The sequence below is a fragment of the Bemisia tabaci genome, chromosome 2, assembly GCF_918797505.1.
Source record: "Bemisia tabaci chromosome 2, PGI_BMITA_v3".
Taxonomy (NCBI): Eukaryota; Metazoa; Arthropoda; class Insecta; order Hemiptera; family Aleyrodidae; genus Bemisia; species Bemisia tabaci.
The window spans coordinates 1950103-1972139 of record NC_092794.1 but is presented as its reverse complement, the minus strand read 5'-3'; the positions used below and the strand labels follow the sequence as shown (position 1 = coordinate 1972139).

The following is a 22037-nucleotide window of genomic DNA, read 5'->3' as shown; positions in this document are numbered from 1 at the left end:
GGTGCAGTCTCTGAAACTTTTTTTTCTCTACAACGGACACTTTATATTACTATGAAATCTAACTGAATAGTTTTTCAAGAAAAAGTTTTCATAAAATACCAGAACTTTTTATTTATATGAAATGTGTGAATATTAGTTGACCACACGCTGACTATACAGCTTGTAGTGTCAGATTTTTAACCCCAGCTTTTCCAATGGCTCTGCTGCGAAAACTATTTCAACCGTATACATCTTTACACAAAATACCAATAATTCAGCTATGATTTTGATGGTGGTTAGATTTATTTTTTGAAACTGATCTCCTCGTTACAGAGTTCAATCAGGAATGGTGCGGCTGCTATATTAATATCCAAATTTGAGGGTTATTTTCGACGAAATCACCGTATTTTTATTTTTCTTCCGTGTTCAGCGAGCTTGCTGCTTGCGTTTCACGCTATAATGATGCGTATGATTAGTCCTGCATGACCCGTTGTTTTGATTGTAGTCGAAATATTCAAGGCTTATACGTTGCCAAATAGGCATAGAACTTGAAAGATGGAGGTAGTTGTGGAGGCATAATTCGTAGTCATTGTGGTTAATGATATTTACGGCAAAGTAGATGAACTTGTATCGTTGAAAAAATGATCAGTCATTCGGAACAAGTAATATGCGTAACAGAATTGAAAGATTGTCCAATGCTTACCTCAGAAATATCACAAAAAATGAGATGATACTTACGACACGTAAGAAATATTCATATTGTAATCAAATAATAGAAATAAAATGGCGTGATTTTCAAAAAGAGGCCAAGTTATACTAAGTTGCGGTGTTAAAAAAAAAAAAAAAAAAAAAAAAAAAAAAAAAAAAAAAAAAAAAACACAACAACAACATTGTAGGATGTTATAATTACTTACTCACTCAATGGCTCCTGAATGCAAACATGTCTCTTCATTGATAGTCTTCCAGCACTTCCTTAATCAGCAAAATTAATAAATCACCATGAAGTTTTCAAGAACTTGAAGTTTCAAGTTTCAAAGGATTTCTAATGATTTTGCTTGCGGTTTTAATTTTTTTTTTAAGTTTATGAAGCAATCGGTTAAAGATAAAAATCGTTAAGTAACTGACCTCAGAACTTCTGCCAATTAGAGATTTGCTAAGATATTCAAGTACGAAGTTTCCGGACAGCTTCAACATATTTTGGCACGTCTAAAATGTGTATATTTCATATGCGGTCTAAATATTAAATATTAAAAGACTACCTACCTATTTTCATCCATTTAAATTCAGACAAACTATATGCCCGTGTTTTTTAGCCTTACACTCACAGTGAACTCTGTTTGGAGGTCTTTAAGCGCACTGTATTCGTTAAGAATCAATAGTTAAGATTACTTTTCAAGTACTCATAAAAAGACATTGTGACTAGGCCACCCGTTTCTGGAACCCAGCACACAATAGAGAACGAAGTTCTGAAAGGAAAACTACTGAATGAATCTTTTGGACGAACAGAGGCACGGCCGGAAAGAAACACACACTACATACACTATTTAAAAGGATTTAAATATGGTTGGGGAACAAGTCCCGTGAAAAAACGGTTACAGGCTTCTCGACCCGACCACACTGAAAAAAACACTCCGGCCGTGGAAGCCGTACTTACGGGGTATATAGAGATACCGTCCGTGTTCCGGGCTCAGAGGTCGAAAGTTCCGGGCGTAGCACCCGGAGCACTTCGACTGCTCCGGGTGCTACGCTCGGAACTTTCGGCCTCTGAGCCCGGAACACGGACGGTATCTCTATATACCCCGTAAGTACGGCTTCCACGGCCGGAGTGTTTTTTTCAGTGCAAACTACAACTGACTCCCCAGCGGCTCAGGGCACGCCATCTCTGATTGGTCGATCCATCATCATTCGGCAACTGCAACCAATCAGAGATGCCTCGTCCAGAACCACTGGGGAAGTGTCGCCCTCTGGCGAAACTACTTCTGATACATTACCGCTTACGCTTAGGCTATTTCCTCAAAGTATCTGTGTTTTAACCTTCAGGTTTTCGGATGATATATTTTTCATAGACCGGGAGAAACTTCAAAAGTTTCAACGCTTTTTACTGTTGGGCTTTTGGGTAATAAGTGATGAAATTGGACAACATGAAATGCAAGTTACCTGATTTTGATTAAAACTGCTAAAAAACGAGATTAATGCTTATATCTACCAACATTTCATGGGCTTCCATATAAACCACTAAACGTAGATAATTTCTTGATGCAGGAACCAAAATGTTAAAAGTCGAACCGTCTGTCCCTTTTTGAGGAGTGTCTGTACCTATAGTTATTAGTGTACAATAAGGAATGACAAAGTGGACCGCGTTAAGCAGAAATGAACTAAGCAACATCGCGCTGATCTCGAGAAAATCGAGATGACAGGATTACTGTTCATGCATTTCTAAACCGATTGAAATAGTTGAAGTTTGAATTTTTACGAACTAGCACCTTCATGAGAGACTTTTTGACACCAATAAAAGTGGAATAAATGTTTTACCTATTTAATTATCTGTGTTTTTGGTCACTGGTTCCCTTTTGCCTACTTCCAAGTGGGTGAAATCAAATCAGAGAAAGGAACCAAGTGCCACTTGGTTTCCACTTGGTACCAAGTCGGAAGACAAAATCACAGAAAGGAACCAAGCCGACTTGATTCCTCTCGGTGAATTCGAAACATAGCGGGGACTTGGTTCCCGGCAAAGAATTCGAATCACGTAGACCGTGCGTTCGGCTCGGTTTAGTACTGGCGGAGCGAGGCAAGTCTCTCGGAGCCCCATGATGGACGGGCGGGGAAGGGGAGAGAGAGAGCGTGTGTCCCAAGCACTCGAAGATATTGCCGAGAGGCAATGGAGAATTCATGCCCGCGCTCGGTTTTTCACGAATATCTCGTTTAGAGTCAATTTTTAGACAAAATTCCTAATAAGAAGAATTATAGAACACATAATTTTGCACCCGATTAGCATTGTTTCATTTTTCCGAGCTAATTATTAACCGAGGAAAAAAGCCTCACAATCCGACGAAAATTCACTGGAGCCGCTACTGCGCATGCGCAGATGTGCGCAACTGGGACACACGAACTCATCGATGCGGGTTGGTGCCCACCACTCATCGCATGCGAATTTTTCAAAGTTGTCTCGCCTTCCATAACACAGGATGCACGGTCTACGTGATTCAATGTTTTCGGTTCCCGGCGAGGCAGAGCACGTAAACCGAACCTCTAATGGGGAATTTGCATGCAAATTTTTTATTGCTTCGACCGAAATTGCTAAAAGAGCTGATTTCACGGTGTTTTTTTTTATTTTTTTTTCTGATATGGGAAATAGCATAGAAATAGATTTAAAAGTGAGAAAATGCACCGTCTTGTGACGTCATCTGGCGGTATTCCCTATTTAAATACGCATGTATTTTAGCAGATTCGATTATTTTGTCTCATCCTCTCCAATAATTGTTCAAATCATGAACCAAGAGCATCCTAGTGATCAGTTCACTTAGTAGTTTCCACTTAAACACGAAATTCATCAAATTTTAAACGCCTACAAATTCTCCATTGCAATTTTGGCGGGAGCACATCGGCAAAGTTTGGCTCCTCATTGTGAATTCGAAATCGCCCGAAGCAAATCAATCCACATTTCGAATCGAACACGATTTTTCCCAATCAAGCACTTTTGCCGTGAAATAAAAGATATATTAACCCATTCAGATCAATCAATAACTCAAAACACCCGAAAATGTGACTTCGTTCCATGCTGCTAAATGTGGTCCGATTATGGGTAAATATGGCAATCAAGCCTCTGTGGCCCCAAAAGTGACGACCTCGATGAGGTGGGCCAAAGAGGCCGCGAGTCGATTACTGAATGCAAAAAATAAGCTCATAATGAGTCGATTATTTATTAGGTAATTGTAAGGCCCTGTTGTCATCCTCTTTTTTTAAAAAACGTATTTATTATAGTTCAGGGTATCGAGCCGATTCTGAAAAGTAGACAACAACGTATTTAGAGACGCTAGTACACTTGCTCTCAGAGACACGCATCTCATAGTTGTCGACTGATTCCACGAATGAATGAATACCAATTGATTTTTAGGAGATGATCGACTATACCTACCTATTGGCTAACAACTAGCCAGCGCTGAAGTTCATAATCGGTGGTTGACGAGAGTAAAGTAGCAACGCAAAATGGACCGCTAATGGACAAATAACGCCTCCTGTGATGCTGGCACGGGTGGAGGGTGGAATTGTTTTTAGGGGTAGGCACAAAGAGGCATCTCATCGTCACAGAACCGCGATCCACCAAGTTGGGTTTGTGTGCAGATTTTTGGCATTGATAGACAAAGCAAAATACAAAGAAGAGACTGGGTAAACGGACCGATCCTTTTGGTTGAAAAGGGAGATTGTCATAGTCAAGGGGGAAAATGATGGGCAAACTGTAAGGTATCTCGTTTGTTGCCGTTGATTACATCCTTTGTCCATTGCAATCACCCACTTCCACCAAAAGGAACCTCTTTGGCTTTCTCACGTAAACGAGAAAACCTTTACTATAACCCTGCAATAATTTCTTGCCACAGGGGGCTGATTGTTGGAATTTATAGACAAACCTATAGACAAAGAAGACACAGGGAGTGCGGAGCGATCACGTTAGTTGAAACAGGTAGTTCTGATAAAGTGAGGGTGTAACTTATGGACTAACTGTAGGGTATCTCGTGAGTTGCCGTTAGTTAGTCTATTCCTTTGTCCATTTCAACCACCATCCTCCACCACTATAGGGTCCCTTCATATCCCTTTCTTCATCTTTGTCTATAGCTTTGTCTATCAATTTCAACAAACAGCCCGCAGACCTATTTTAATGATTCCGCAGCAGTCCGACTCTGTGTACTTACAGCTACCCGACCTTACGATTCCGAGTGTCCCTGACAACGCGCGACAGGGCACGCCAGGCGTCGCGCATCGCGACAGACGCACGCGATTGCGTCGCGAGCGTTTCTCCACTTTCTCGCGCGACCTCAACCCCTCCACCGGCCGGACGGCACCTCTCCTCGTCCACCGCGCTGCCAGATTTCTTCGATCGACCGTTAATTCAATTCGAAGCACATGTGATTCCGATCGGTTGGACAACTCAGTTGGAACGCTGGCACACACGAAAATTCCAGCGTCCCGCGTTATCGTGCGTCAAACGTCAACCGCGCAGCAAACCGTGGTGTTTATGTTTCCATACCGTGTTGATTGGTGAATGGTGAGTGCCTTGAGTCCCGGAAAAAAAGTCCCGGTAAGTGTTTTAGTTGGTGTCGATGGCTATAGCCCTTTGCACACGTTGCAAGTTTTGCTGCAAGTGAGCCGAAAGTGGGAGTCATCGGTGCATCACTCATCGAAGATTCTGAAATTTGCGGGGCGCCCGCAATTTTCACGATCATCGATGAGGTCGCGGCTCTACAACCAACGTTCTTTTAAATGGTGACCATAGTGACCGGGTAGTGTAAGCCTCGTGGGCTTTTTTTGTAAATTTTGTATATTTTGTACAGTTGTACATCATTAATATAAACTTCGAAAGATTCAGATTTTCAGCGATTCCACCTTTTTCTATTTCACTCGAGAGGTTGCCAGATTGTGCGATAAATGTGAATATTTCACATGGTTTTGAATTGGGAAAAGCGCTAAAAAAGCAACTTATGCGGCAACAATAGAGTCCGGGAGGAATGAGAGGCTGCTTTCCTGGGAAAACCCACTATTTAGCCGGAAATGTCATTAAAACAATTGACTCCGTTTGAAGCATCAATTGTATAGGTACATTTCAAATTTACATTTCATTTTTCAATGTCAAAATTTAATCCCCAAGTTAAATTTTGAGGGGGCGTGTTGGCGAAAAGCGTCAGCTGTTTTGTAAAGTTTTGATTCCTCCAGTTTTTCATTTCTCAGTTTCAGTTCGGTATGATACCTTGCCCATAAAGGTGATCTAAAAGCGTCCTCCGAGTGTTATTTCTTTCCATACCACCTTTAGCTTTTACCTTTAGCCTTTAGGGGAAAGCTATTTTAAAATAATAATTGTAAATGGACCAAGATGCTACAGAAAATGAAAAAGGAAAGGGAAAGGAAATGTAATGAGGATATGATTACTAATATGCAGTCAGAGAGACTAAAACAAAAACATCAGATAAATTTATATACGATGAAAATATAAGAAAAATACACGAGTGGGCTCATTGCGATTCGGAACTCGAACTATACTATCGTTGAACAGTTTTTAGACCCCTACGCCACCGATAATCTTCTTAAGAGGTAAAGATGAACTTTTGCTACTTCAGCGAGTCAAATCGCGGAAGGAAATCCATGGACTGTCCAAGTGTCCACCCGATGGGATGACGTCCCAGTCAAATGCGCTTTTGAAGAAATGATCGATCCCCATCATCGCTTCATCTCCACACATCCATTCATTTGCAAATGATGGCATGCTCCAGCAACAAGGTTCTGTGACGAAATTATTTTTGCCTCCAGAGTCTCCAAAATGTATACATCTTAGTGATCAAATGTCCGATCACTGAGAAAAATGGCTCGCGGAGCGAGCCGAATGTCACTCGCGTAGCGAGTGATCGGGGGTCCAGGGGGCGCAGCCCCTTGGCTGGCCGTGACGGACGTGCAAAGCGCGTCCAGAGCGGCTAGTATTATTATAAAAGATGGATAACAAATCAAAATCTGGAGTAATACTTATAAACAAGAAAAACTTACCGAACCCAAAATCTCATTTCTCCGCGTCGCCTCCGTTTTGACTCTTCCCGGTAGGCCGCGATTATTAGTAGGAAAGTCTAAACTGCCAAAGCAAAAGGAGGTCGGTATCCATGATACGTAAAGCGAAAAGAACCTTAGTCCTCAAAAAAGTTTTCCTTGCATTATGATCACTAGGATAACAATAACCTCAAACTTTTTTTTTTTTTTTTTTTTTTTTTTTTTTTTTTTTTTTTTTTATTGAGAGTTTAGTGGCTTCTATTCCTTTAGGAATCTACAGCCACCTATTGGCACTATTTATTGTCCGAAGACATCAGGGAGTTTGGTAGACATCCATGCTCGGGCTTACAAATTTTCACGGATTAAGGCCGAGCGAATTCTGCTTACAGATCCACTCGTCAGTTCCATGAAAATTTGTCGCCACCACCGGGATTCGAACCCGGGACTTATTGACCTAGAGTCAGACGCGCTAACCACTAGGCCAACCTGGCTGGCAACCTCTAACTTTTCAAAAAAAGTCATGTGCCGGTGAATATTGTCAACAAAACGAAGGACGCTCATTGGTCAAAAGGAGAATGCGCGCGCCGTTTTCACTTGCAACGTGTGAACGCAATTGAAATTAAAATCGGGCGTGAGCGCTCAACAGCGCATCGATGACCTTCACTTTCGGCTCACTTACAGCAAAACTTGCAACGTGTGCAAAGGGCTTATCGGTCTGCCGAAGAGTTGTAGTCTTGGTTCCTGGTGGACATAACCTAAAGATATGTTGTTGTTGTTGTTGTTGTTGTAGGTTGATTGGCCTAATTCCGCTTTGCAGATAAACAGCCACTTACAAAAGTTGCAGACTCAACAATCCAATTTATTTGCTACGCCATTCGATTTCGTGTATCGTTGTTCGGTGGTTCAAATGTAAACAGATACATAACCTCGTCATATTTATGCCGGGGCGCAAGGTAAGTGAAACGAAGGTATGCTCTTCCCCTACTCGAGCGCCTAAAATCGAGGAGCGCTTAGTTGCGTTGGTTTTGTTTTAGACTTGTTGAGAATTTTGAAGTAGGGCTCTGATGTAGCTGTATTCGATTTTCATGCGCCTTCTTTTTGTCATGGCAAGTTCCAGTTCCAAAATATCCGATTCTTAACCATCTTTTTTTTTCCATAGGCAAATTTTCCGCCAAGACTGGAAAAAAATCAACGCGAACGAGCATTTCGTCAGTTTTGAGTGGTCTGTACCGAAAAATCATACCTTTGTTCACTTACCTTGGATTGTGTCTTTGTAAGTGTTCCTGAAAACTGAAATGAAAACTTCTCGTGTTTTATCATTCAAAAATGAACCCTATAGACAAAATATGAATTCAAAGACCCCTCAATAGATGGATTTCATTTTCCAAAAAGTAACTAAGAAGAATTCCGATGTCGCTAAGATTATGAAAATTTTTCACCTGTTTGCAAATATAAACTGATCATTTAAACAAGTTTTATCTTTACTCCTAATAAACTATGAATTCAAGACGAAAAATTATCCTTGTAAATTTAATGTTTTGCATGATTTCAGTAATTTTTTTCCCCAATGAATGCAAGTTGCACATTCATAGGAACATTGTGATGCTCTTGGTTCCTATTTGCAAAATGCAATCCATATTTTATTTTGTCAACGTTTTATAAGGAAAACAAATCGCCTGTCGGAAAATCTGGAGTTAACTCCTTGACGAGATATTTACGGGGTGTCCCAAAAGTCCGTACCCCCCCCCCCCCCCCTCGTAACTTTTGAACAGTTAGAGATAGAAAAACGAAACTTTGGGAATGTCTCTATCTTAAAGGGGAACATCTTCTAGGGGGGTCAAAATTATTGTCCTCCCCTCAGGGGGGGGGGCGACTTTTTATTTTCAAATGGTAACCCCTATCTTGTGATAGGTACATCATTAGAAAGAGCATAAAACATTATGAATTTTGGTGCAAATCGCAAATCAATATCTTAATTTTTTAACGAGTTATGATAGGCCAAGGGTCAAATTTGGCCTATTTTCAAAAAATCATATCTCCGGTTCAAATTATCGTAAAGAAAAAAATTAAACGGGAAAATTTACCAAATTGTAAGCTTTTTTCAGTAAAAATCACAGAAATTACTTCAAACTAATTTTAAGGGGGGTTTCGGACCCCCAAATACGTCATTCTAAAGGTCACACGGTCTTCTCACGAAATGAACCAATTTCCCCTTACCTTTCCTCAAAATTATCTGAGTAAGTTCAAATTTAGTTCAACATTGCGTTTTCAAGTCCCCAAGTTTCGGGCAAAGTTCAAAAAACGAAATTTAAGGTGATTCAATGTAACCATTTAAATTTCATTTTTTTTAAAACTTTGCCCGAAACTTGGGGACTTGAAAACGCAATGTTGAACTAAATTTGAACTTACTCAGATAATGTTGAGGAAAGGTAAGGGGAAATTGGTTCATTTCGCGAGAAGACCGTGTGACCTTTAGAATGACGTATTTTGGGGGTCCGAAACCCCCCTTAAAATTAGTTTGAAGTAATAATCTGTGATTTTTACTGAAAAAAGCTTACAATTTGGTAAATTTTCCCGTTTAATTTTTTTCTTTACGATAATTTGAACCGGAGATATGATTTTTTGAAAATAGGCCAAATTTGACCCTTGGCCTATCATAACTCGTTAAAAAATTAAGATATTGATTTGCGATTTGCACCAAAATTCATAATGTTTTATGCTCTTTCTAATGATGTACCTATCACAAGATAGGGGTTACCATTTGAAAATAAAAAGTCGCCCCCAAGGCAAATACTTATTGATTTTTTTACGTAAAATACTAATGTTATTCTTCATTTTGTCGTATTTTAAACAAGGGGTGCTCTTTTAAGGGAATTTTACAAATAATCAATCGAACTAATTTTAGACACCTACGTCTATAGTAACGAGATACCCTGCCGAAAAGCTTCTATGGGAAGCCCCTGCTATTCTGATGGATCCCCCTAGAGATCCCATGATGATATCATTTGGACTTATTGATACCCATAGAATGGGAAAATACACTTGGGGATACCTATGGGGTGGATGAAGAGACTAGCAAGAGCCCATGAGACGCCAGAGTGACCCAGGCGAAGCCTCGGGGCTCCCAGAGGAATCTTCGTTCGTAGTTGTCTATTCCTACGGATTTCCAGGGAAATTCCCATTGGCTTTCAATGGGACCGCTCAGACAGGTTATACGCTTTGTAAGTTTCAGACAAAATACGCTCAGTGGCGGACCCGGGGGGGAGGGGGGGGGGTTGACATAGTGGCATGCCTGTCGTCCCCCCTCTTCTGCAAAAAACGGAAAAAGAGAAAAAGGAAAAGGGGGAGGGGGAGGGAGAAAAAAGAGTGCTCTTTAAATTTTACTGAAATGGTTTCAAAACAGCACTACGTTCCCAAAGTTTTCCAAACCAAGGGTTACTCACCGCATAAGTAAATACCTCAATCCATTTCACAAAACCTGAGACTTTTTATTCGGCATTAAAATCCGTTTAAATGGCAACGCATCAGTCTCGGACTGAGTCTTTTGGTCTTTGTCAGTCTTTGGCCGAACCGCTCGCTGGACACTCCCTTTTGTGTAATGAAGAGAGGCCCGCAACCCATTCATTGTCAGGGTGGGAACAATGGGCACCCTTCATCCCTCTGTAATGAGCTCTAGTACCCGGACCAAAATTTCTTTGCTGTTGAAAAAATTACATTCTAGTGTTTTAGTTCGAGCGCGAAACTAGGATTGAAACGCATTAAAATTTCACGCATTCAAAGCCCTGTGCCTCGGTTGGTATCGATCGATTCGATTTCGAACAACTTTTTTTTCAATAATGGGGTTTTCCAGGAGAATGAATTTACTCATTACCAATTTTCCTGTTAGACATACATTTTTTTTCTTAAATTGAACGCTGTTTTCGGATGTTGTGTGATTGATTTTAATCGTTTCTTATTTGAGCAGATATACTAATGAAGAATCAGCTCCTTAAACAATTTTGATGTCAACGTGATAATTTTTCAAAATTGTCAAGAGAATCGATTATCTAACAACACACTTTTCATTTCTTTTGAAAATTTTGAAAAATTATCACGTTGACTCAAAATTTTTTAAGGAGCTGATTCTTCATGAGCATATCTGCTCATAAAAAAAAAAAAAATGATTAAAACCAATCGCACAGCATCCGAAATACAGCGCACTGAAGGGTCGCGTCGGCCGTCTAGGACGCCGAAACGGGTCCCGCGGTGCTGCGCGCAACACTTAAATTGCTCTCAAGAATTTATTTATTATCGCAAGAAAATTGTTTCGTATCAAATTAAATATCAGAAAATTCTACGATTCCATCAGAGGAGACGAAACATCCATTTTTTCGCGAGTCAAAAAGTTATTTGCCCTACAAATTTCCAAAAAATTGAAAAATGTTAGTTTTTCCCAATTTAAGAAAAAAAAATTCAAGTCCAACGGGAAAATTGGTATTGAGAAAATTTATTCTCGTAGAAAATAACCATCATTGAAAAAAAAAGTTGTTCGAAATCCGATGGATAGCAACCGAGGTACGGCGCTTTGAAAAACACCAAAATGACGGACCTTAACGGCCGCCATCATGCTCCAGGTGCGAGTCTTAGTGTTGCCCCCTCCAAAATTACTCCTGAGGGCACCACCAATGAGCCCTGAAAGCGGCATATTCCAATCAAAAGTTGCAAGGCTTTTTCATGTAGGCAACGGACTAATAGTCCATACCTATACTAAAATTGAATTATGATGAAAGAGGTATCATTCGTCAATTTTCAACTTTCAAATAATGCACAAATTGTATACCGAAACGGCTTAAAATTCAATCTGAAACGACCTATTTTTTTAAAACAAATTTCCGGGGGAGGCCTTGCGGACCCCTTTCTCCATACGAAGTGTTTCCCAGTAAAATGTTCCCCCCTCCTCCGACTCACTGTGGATCCACCACTGAATACTCTGAAGTTTTGATTTTTTTTGTGGCAGGTGCGTGGATATTGGGCGGAGGATCTCGGGCCATGCGAGGAATAGTGAAGAGTGGAAGATGGGCGGCGACGGCGGCGTGGGTGTTTTGGACGTGGCTGCTGCTGGCTTGGACTTCCGCGCGGGGATCACCCCTGCCGGAGGGCGGAGTTGTCGCAGGCTCGGCTCTCGAGGCCGCCGACCCCAAGAGCGAGGGCCCTGGCATCGTGGAGCGGCTCAAGCCCAAGAATAGCGACGGTCTCAGCGTCGTCCAAAGCGCACTCCTCAATTTCCTTCGGGTATGTCCACGACGCGACGTCCTTGCCACTTGAAACAGCTATTGTAACAGCTATATTTTATTGAGGTGAATCTTCAGCTGCAGGTCCGACTACCACCTCGCGCTGCTGAAATCCAGCTCCAAAATCAGCGATTATTTGAATGTCACAATAGATACAAGGTTATTCAAAAGTCACGCACCATTGGCCATGAGGGGGTTGGCCATTCGAAATTTTTGTGTCGCACCCCGCCCCCCCCCCTTCCCCCTGACGGGGACAAAAACTAGAAAGTACCTACAAAGTTTCCCTCTCAATGTGAGGGAAAACGTCACAACCCGCAAATCGATATCTCGATCAGAACTAAAGTCATGGTCAGAGGTGCGTGACTTTTGAATAACCCTGTATATTAAGTTTTAAGACTCATAAGTTCTAGCAGCATAGGTCTGAAATGCCTAGAAACAAACGGGAGCCTCGAAAGTTCAATAATAAAAGCTAAAACTTGATCCCAGTTTCTCTTATGGGATATCTGTAAGTAAGGGAGAGATAGCTCACGGTGAGAGAGAGATATCTGCAACCGCTGAGAATGATCATTCGCGATCGGTTGCACCAAGGTCATCATGCTTAACCCTACTTTTTTCTGGGATCGAGTTTCAGAGCTCAGATATTACTTTTCACGTCTTTTATCGTGTCAATAGGAAGAAAAATGTTATAGCTGGAACTTATGACTCTTCGATTTCAACAGAAATTCCCTTAACTTTCATAAAAGCTCAATAAGGACTTATGTGGAGCTGTACGGACTCTGATAGCGTAGACCAAAAATTCAAAACACAGCGGTGGCGCTCCCTGCGCGGAAAAATTTCTTACTACGCACCGCTGTAGATTCACCTTAACCCCATTCCCAGTCTCATAGATTCACAACGTCGGCCTCCTCATATAGACTGTATTCGATAGTGGTTTCATACATCGTTTGCTTCAAAACAATAGAACATAATATCTAACAAAAATTTTGGGATTTAAGTAAGAAAAGCTGAAAATAAGAAAATTCCGAACAATTTCATTTTTCAGTACCATTTTGTACTCGTAAGAATAAAAAATCTATCATAAGAACCCATTCCCTCATGCAGATTACTCGATTGACTTTTGAGGCTATGTTTACAATAAACCAATCTATGTTGATATACAATCTCACCTGTGCGGTGTATCGAATAAGATCCATTACAATGGGCCTGTTGCAAGGTGCCGGGATTCACGAATTGATAACTGATTCCAATGGCAAATTTCACGAAAAGAACGATGGTGCTATTAAAACATCTTGATCTCACCCCCCCCCCCCCCCAACTCAAAAAAATCTGTTTCAGGAACCGATCCATTCAAAACGGTATCTTTTACGCGGGAACGGTTCCGGTACACTGGTGACGTCACAGTGCATGACAAACTTGGTCTCTTCATTGAGCGACTGCCAATTCCTTGGGGAGAAATACATATGGTAAATGATGAAGAGACCAGGTTTGTCATGTACCTACTATAACGTCACGAACGTACCGGATCCGTTCCCGCCTAAAAATGACTGTTTTGAAATTCGAATTATGGAGCGTTTTTAAGTTGATTTTTTTTTTTTTTGGGGGGGGGGGGGTTCTGGAGGGCAAAAAACTCCAGGAAAACTCTTGCGACATCAGGATCCTTAGTTCTCTCGACGAAAGCAATAAAACAATTTTGTAACAGGCTCATTTCTCATTCTCAAAATACTTAAGTGCCAAATTTAAAATATACAAGGAAAACACACCACAAAACTGGATCCACTCGTCTCAAATCTCAAAGCTCCAAAATATTAAATTATTCAGTTCGTTAATAACCGTGTTCCTTACTTTAAGATTTAAAACGGGTCAAAAAATATAGTTTTTCCTATTTTTCTTGCACTTTCATTTCTGGCGCTTAAGTATTTTTTAGAATGACCGATCCATTTGTGACATGAGTACGTATTAGACATCGGACAAAAACGTGAAGAAGGGAAAAGAATAAGATTTAAGAGGAGAGGGATTTAAATGTTTTCTCAAGGTTTGAACACATTTATTTAAGCTAGGCACAATAGGTTTTGGTAGTCCTATTCTGTATGTTGACATACTTAAGCATACTACAATATTTACACAAGTATAGAATACTAATAGGGTTAAACTTAAAGGACTGAACAATTTGCAGAATTTTAATATTCAAACGTAGTATAGCAGGGTAAAATACACCCTGTAGTCATTATGCGTGACTAAATCATATTGATGAAGACTTCAACTGCAGAAGGCGCCGGCCGGCTACCAAAGCAACAGATGCACAACTGTAGGACAAGTTGCTTGTTTCATAATTGAAGGCGATTTACATTCGTGTTATTTTTTAAACTTCCGCTAGCTCTCTTCTGTGTCAGCACTATGCTGGCATTTAAGAGGATTTGTCATTTATTTGGATGTCGCTGTATATTATTTGTTGTATGCCGTGGGAAGTGCTTCGGAAATATAAAAAAAAGATCACTTTGAAAAATTACGAGAGATTAATTTTAGATTTGAAAAAAAAAAACCCAAAAATTTAAGGTAAACTTAAACTGCATTTTACGTTTAGTAAATTGGATTTAAGGCTTCAACTATCTTTCCAGGTTAATTGTGATACATGTAAATTAATGTATCTTTTGGACATAAAAGCATGTAAGTTTTCTTTTTTCATTATGCATTCATGCCTTTTAAAGTTTATGACTTCGTCGAATATTAAGGATGTTTCTCAGAGGACGCATAATATGTTATTATTAAATGTGTTTTCACGTCACCTACGTCTAAGTATATCGAGGTCAAACCATCTGTAGACACATTTAAATATTTGGGTAGTAATGCAAAAAAAAAAAGAAAAAAAAGAAAGAAAGAAAATGTAAGGTAGGTAAGCATATTCTGGAAGGAAATTCTTGCGCTAAGGAGCACGCTCAAACCATCAACATCAATGTTATTTTATGAAACTATTATAACTTGACGGTTTTTCACTCTTATTTCTTGTCTCTTTGACTTACAGCCCATGCCGATTGTGGACACTATAACTGAGGAAGAGAAATATGGCAATGATGGTGACAAATTCAACCGAGTCGGAAAAAGCATCGTAGGTGGAGTTGAAAAGGTTTCCGAATTTGTCAACAAGGTCACGAATGTAAGTCTTTCACTCAAAAAACATTCAGCTTACAACGAAACGCTTATGAGAGACCGAACGTGTCTAATGCTACAGAAGGCTGGCTTAGTGAACTAGAGAAAAACTAATTATGAATATAGCTTCTTTTCAGCATGAAACTAGTGGAGATGCGTTGTTCTATTACCTACATACTATGGTACAGTCAAACTGCAATCAAATTGCTGTTTGTCAAATTGATTTTTCTGTTCGTCTAACTGGTTTGTCAAACTGAACTTTCTGTATGTTGAACTGGTTTGTCGAACTGAACTTTCACTGAACTGTTTACCGATGGATTTGCATGAAATTCGATATCGATTATTTAGTATTTCAATAATCTAATGAAAGATTCCTTTTTATCCAGCCGAAAACCACCAGGATATCGAATTTCATACGAATCCATCGGTAAACTGCCGTAAAACTGATATCCCGCCATTTTTCCGCCGCCATTTTGAAATTTGTCGGAATTTCAAAAATCCAATGCAAGATTCGTTCTTCTCGTGCCGAGATACCTCCAAATACCAAGTTTCATGCAAATCAAACGATAAGCAGGCAGCCTAAATATCCACATCCCGCGGTAGGCCGCCATTTTGACCGCCGCCATTTTGAAAAGGACCGACTTTTCTGGAAAACCAATGCCAGAATTGTTTTCCTCGTCTCGGAAAACCCTAGGATTCCGAGTTTAACGCCAATCTGTCAATAAACAACGGAGATGTCAGATTTCCGCCATTTTGAAATTTGACCGACCGCCATTTTGTCAAAAATCAACATTTTGACCTGCGGTTTACGCCAAAAATTTTCTTTTTTTATTATCTTTCGAATGAGGTATCACAAATGGGGGGTTGCCATTTGAAAAAAAAAGGTAGCCCCCGCCTCCCTTAGAGGGGGCCGCCCCCAAAAATTTTGGGGGGACCAAAAAGTTGCTACTGTAGACCGAGGAACATTGCCAAAGTTTCAAACTTCTATCCCAATTTGGAAAAAAGTTACAGGGGTGGTCAGTGACTTTTGGATAACCCTGTATATTCCTGTCGTTGTATATATTTGACAGAAATTCCTATTGATTTGACTGGAAATTTTCTGGAAAATTGGCAACGCATACTCAACGTATCCTTTGAATTTAAGCTCAGAGAGCAGGGGGTTGACTATATCCTCAAGTGAAAATCAATTCAAAGAGTGTTCAATGGAAATCTTGAGACTTGGCGCAACGTTGCCACCCTTCTGTATGAGGACTTGAACGTCCGCGTGAAATGTTAAATAATTTGTGCTTGAATCAACAACGTAGCGTGGAGGTAATGCTTCCTTACAAAAACTGGAACGAATTTCAAAGCAGTACGTGCTTTCGTGGGCGCGGACAAAGAGACGGACTTAAAGTGGCCGGCGGGGGTTAATGAGTGAGAAGCCGAAATCAGAGAGGGGAAGACTTGTAGGAGCTATATATCTGGTGTTGTTCAAAAACCGAAGAGAGAGCAACATCTGAAGTGCGAAATGATCTCGGATGAGTGATGAGGGTAAAAGTGCATGAGTTCAAGAATAATCTTAACATAAAAATCATAACATTGGTGAAGTATATTGTCGCTCGAAAATTCCCAACATGGCATTTTACAGTAATACGATGGTTATGTCAGGTAATTCCAAACTTTTGCTAGAGCAAAAATAAGAGTTGTTTCTCATTGATAATGTCTCAAAAATCACGATGAGCGCATCGGCAATCTCTGAAATGCACTCGCCTAACTTCACAATCTGCGTGAAAAATTTGCGCTTTTTTAAGATTCCCGCTTCAAAAAGGATACCTACTACGGCACAGGTGAACATCTCGTAGGAACAGTCATTCCATTTAATCCCTGCTCAACATGGCCGACACTTCCGCGCGCAAGTTGAGGAGAGCACGAGGTCAGTCAAGGCGGATAGCTATCATTGCGAGAAAAATGTGAATGTAAACAGGCCGATTGTTATCAGGTGGTTAGAATCATCGTCCGCCCGTCACATGTGTTTTGGCGGATTGGCGTCGGCTATGTTGAATATTTTGTAATATCCTTGTGAGCAGGGGTTTTGGATGGAATGACTCCTCTACCGAAATTTTCACGTGTACCGTGGTATCGTTTTTGAAGCGGGTAGCTCGAAAAAACGCACATTTCTTATACAAATTGTGAAATAAGGAGTGCATTTCAGACTTTTCTGATGCGCTCATCGTGATTTTTGCAACAAGCTCTATGAATAACAACTCTTAGTTTTGCTCTTGCGAAAGTTTGCAACAGGCTCATTAGAGAAAAACATTGGTAAAGGAGTAATTGAGGAATTTTGTATGATAGTCCCCAAAAAGGAATTACTGTCGGTGTACCCTATTTTTGTGCCGAAAAAGAGAATACGTACCTATCGGTTTCACTACGGGTCTGCTGCACGCAAGAGATACAACCAACCGCATGAATACCGTTCCGAAGGGTAAATTCGCCCAAAATCATGTTGGTAACATCAAAATAATCTAAAATCCACTCCTTAGCGCGCAATCGGCGGGTCCATTTCTACAGCCCCCCCCCCCCCCCCCACATTCGAATCTTGAATAAAAAAATATATCATAATTTTGTGCTAATTTTGTGCTATTTTGTGCCGCAAACTAAAAATTTTGTGCTGCAAAATTAAGGGGGGAAATGCTCCTCAAAATTGGGGGGGCTATAGAAACGGTAGCCCCCCCCCACTTTTGAATTTTCGAAAAAAAGAATGCCATAATTTTGTGCTAATTTTGTGCTATTTTGTGCCGCAAGAAAAACATGTTGTGCCGCAAAATTAAGGGGGGTAGCAGCATTCCAAATTGGGGGGGGGGGGCTGTAGAAATGTTTGCCCCCTGTTTCGATTCCTCGGAAAAGGAGTATGCCATAATTTTGTGCTAATTTTGTGCTAATTTTGTGCTATTTTGTGCCGCAGTGAAACATTAATTTTTTTCAAATTTAAGGGGGGTAATGGGCACATCAAGTTTTTTTTTTGGGGGGGGGCTGTAGAAATGTTAGCCCCCCTTTTGAATTTCTTTGTAATGGAGTATGCCGTAAGTGTTTGCGAATTGTGTGCTATTTTGTGCCGCAAAAAAACGCTTAATTTTTGTAAATTGGGGGGGGGGGGGGTAAACGGGCACATCAAATTTTTGGGGGAGGCTGTGGAAATGTTTGCCCCCCTTTTTGATTTCTTGAAAAAAAAGTATGCCGTAATACTCTCATAATTTTGTGCTATTTTGTGCCGCTAAAAGAAAATTTTGTGCTCCAAAATCAGGGGGCTTAAATACCACCCCAAATTAAGGGGGAGGGTCGCAGATGCAGCAGCCCCCCACTTTCGAATTCGAGAAAAAAAGCACGTTATAATATTGTGCTAATTTTGTGCTATTTTGTGCCGCAAAAAGAAAATTTTGTGCTCCAAAATTAGGGGGGTTAAATACCATTTCAAATTGGGGGGGGGGGCTGCAGAAACGATAGCCCCCCACTTTCGAATATAGAGAAAAAAAGCACGTCATAATTTTGCGCTAATTTTGTGCCGCAAAAAGAAAATTTTGTGCTCCAAAATTAGGGGGGTTAAATACCCCTTGAAATGGGAGGGGCAGGGACTGTAAAACAAGTTAGCGCTCCGTTGGAACCCGAATCTTCCGCTCCGGAGTCGCAGGCTCGCAGGTAGCCGGAACCTTTGGCAGCGCAGCGTGGTCACATCTCTCTCCGCTTTGACTTCTGTCCATGGAAACGGACGGAAAGGGCCAAGCACCGTGGCAACTCAAGAAAGATCCGGGCGGAAGATCCGGCGCTCTTTGCACGGGATATTTAAACAGAGAAAATTATTCTAATCATTGAGGAGCCTTTTCGGAGGTTATATACCGTTGGGTGTCAGCGAGTTCCAAATCGAATGTTGTTTCACCACTAAAACGAGAGGTGAATATTATGTTTTTGAAGTGTCTGATAGGACTCTTCCCTCTCAATTTTTATCGTTCAAAATGGCGGCCGGTTAAAGGTCAAGATGACCGAAAATTGAAACCTAGGTTTTTTGTCGATGGATTTGCCTAAAATTCAGGGCTAGGGGGTATTTTATCAAGAGAAAAACGAATTTTTCGTTATATTTTCATAAAAACCAAAATTGTCAAAATGGTGGCTGGTTGAAGGTCACAATGGCCGAAAATTGGCATCTCGGTTGTTTGCGTATGGATTTGCCTGAAACTTAGAACCTGTGGGTTTTATGGCACGAGAATAACAATTTGTGGGTAGATTGCTAGAAAAGAAAACCATTTTCGGCCATTTTGAACTTCAAACAGCCGCCATTTTGACAATTATTTTGGTTTCTATGAAAATATAACGCCAAATTCATTTTTCTCTTGTTAAAATACCCCCTAGAACCGAGTTTTAGGCAAATTCATCGACAAAAAACCTAGGTTTCAATTTTCGGTCATCTTGACCTTTAACCGGCCGCCATTTTGAAACGGGTTAAGATATATTGACTTCGGTTTGCGCGGAAAGTGGTCTTTTTTTATGGTCTTTCGAACGAGGTATCACACGAAGGGTCTTCCCATTTGAAAATAAAAAGTTGGGGTCCGTTACTTCCCCACTAGGAAGGCCTCCTGAAAATTTTAGGGGGGTTAAAAGTAGCTTCCTTTGACAAGGAACGTTCTCCAAGTTTCAAACCTTTACCTTAATTAGGTAAAAAGTTAGATGGGGGGAGGGGACTTTTCTAACACCCTGTACGTAAATAAACAAACAATGTCGCGAACTGTTACAAACTCTTCTTGCGTGAAATTTTAATTCATTCAAAGCTTTTGTTTTTGCAGAAAAAGGAAATAAATGCTTGAAAACGATTGAATCATACAATAAGAAATGTTAGTGAAATCGTTTGTTTACTCAGATTATAGTTTTTCTGACTCTTTTATCTGTGCAAACCGGTCACCGGAACTGGGAAAAATACTGCCAGCAGACACGGGAAACTTGAAAAAGCGTGATGCAAACTACACAGATAACTACGCACTAAGGAATAGATTTTAGACTTTTTTGAAGTTTCTAACGTGATTTTCGTGCGATTTTACGAATACTTACTGTATTTATGTGCCAGTTGATATAGCCAATAACAGTTGACCCATTAGACAAAGAGCTTCTTCAGAAATTTGTATTTCTAGCATTTTTGAAAAATAGTGGGCGTATATAATTCCTAGCTATTTTCCCACATTTTTTTGAACAGTATTAACCCACGAGAAACTAGTTCAAAATTGCATATTGTAAGTGCCCGCATTTTAAAGCGCATCGCCGAGGAGGCGAAGATGGGGACCGAAAATTGAGACCCTCACCCCCTTTCAGTAGCTTACGAAATATTTAAGCGTCCCTTTCTGTGTTCTTTAAAATGAAGCGGATTACCTTATTTTGCAACATGCATAATTTAAAACAGTATTTTCCTTATGTATATATTATCTAAAAATATTTTATTTTTTGCAGATTCCTGTAGAATCTGTTAAGAAACTCTCTCGTGGAGCGACAGAGGTTTTGAACAATATTGGCGGCAGATTAGTTGGTTTACAGCGATGAGGATTGAGCATGTCATGGGAATGAGTGGAATTTTCAACCCATGACAGAGCAAAAGTGACTCAACGGACATATTTATGCTAAATGAAACTAGTGACTCAAAGGACATATTTATGCTGAAAGGAACTATCTTCCATTGATATAAATGAAAAGGAACTATGAAGCATGTAGATCCGATACAAGAACTTCCGTTTGATTTAATTATTCTACAAATAGTTCCAATTAGCTTAAACATATCCACTTGTAAGTCCATTGAGCTTTCATAAAGCCTTAGTTAAAAAATATCCACATGTAAGTCCATCGAGCTTTCATGAAGCCTTAGCTTAAAAATATCCACATGTAAGTCCATCGGGTTTTCATAAACCCTTATTTTTGTCTATATTTTCCTTTCTATGATATTATTTTACTTCAATCGCGTGCCAAATTTTAGAGGACACAATTAGAGGGCTTAGAGGACACGACGCATGAGTGCAGTTTTTACTTTTGGAAGTTTCAAAATTATACAGACCCTTATGGTGAAAAGAAAGTTCAAACTGACTTTTTCATGCTTAAAAATTGGAATTTGACAACGAATTTTGCCCAGAATAGGTATGCATTAAAACTAGTTTTACTTGAAATCGCATTAATATCTCAACTTTTTCATAACCTGCACTAATGTGCCTAGTCTTCCAAGCCCCTCAATTTATAGGTTCTCCGATTAGAACCGACGTAATTTGACTCGACAGAAGAAAAATGAAGAAGAATAAGGATGCAAACCGGTGTTTGTGGTTGTGTTCCTCAAGACTTTTTGTTAAAAAAATAAAAAATTGTAAATAAACATTTATTATAAAAAAAATATATTTCGTGTATCAGTGATTCTTATGTCAAAAGTGGCCCGATATAAGGAGCAATCTAATGTGTAAAGGCTGATAGCTAGACCTTGAAAACTATTTTCTTACGGTTATAAAAATGTTTCGCGGACATGATCAGACATAATCCTGATAAATACACGCGGAAGAAAAATATTTGCTAAAATGGCAAAACATGGTTTGCGATTTCTGCAATTCACTTTTTTTGCTAAAATGCCCACTCTCGTGGCGAGGACGACAAAACAATTTGCAAAAATAGTAATTTTATTGTGCGAAAATAGCAAACTATAACTTTGCGAAAATAACATTACTAGTTTATCCCTATGGTGAAAATGGCGGACACCCCGTGGACAGAAATTCTTGGGCGTGTAGGTACGGACACCCAGTTGGCCGTAGTCAATTCACCCTTGTTTCCTTTTGAGGGGTGGTTCTACCATTTGATAGTTAAAGAATTCCAATTATTTAAACGAATGTAATGATTTATAGAGTCCAAAGTTTT

At 40.0% G+C, this 22037-nt stretch overlaps 1 protein-coding gene across 1 annotated transcript; it reads left to right on the top strand.

The window, feature by feature from the left end:
- Nucleotides 1-3379: 3379 nt before the first annotated feature.
- LOC109036003 (uncharacterized) lies at nucleotides 3380-21543 on the top strand. Its single transcript, XM_019049894.2, has 4 exons — nucleotides 3380-5272; nucleotides 11720-11994; nucleotides 15013-15144; nucleotides 20604-21543. Exons 2-4 carry the CDS (start codon nucleotides 11752-11754, stop codon nucleotides 20691-20693), a joined length of 465 nt encoding a protein of 154 aa, XP_018905439.2. The 5' UTR covers nucleotides 3380-5272; nucleotides 11720-11751; the 3' UTR covers nucleotides 20694-21543.
- Nucleotides 21544-22037: the final 494 nt, after the last annotated feature.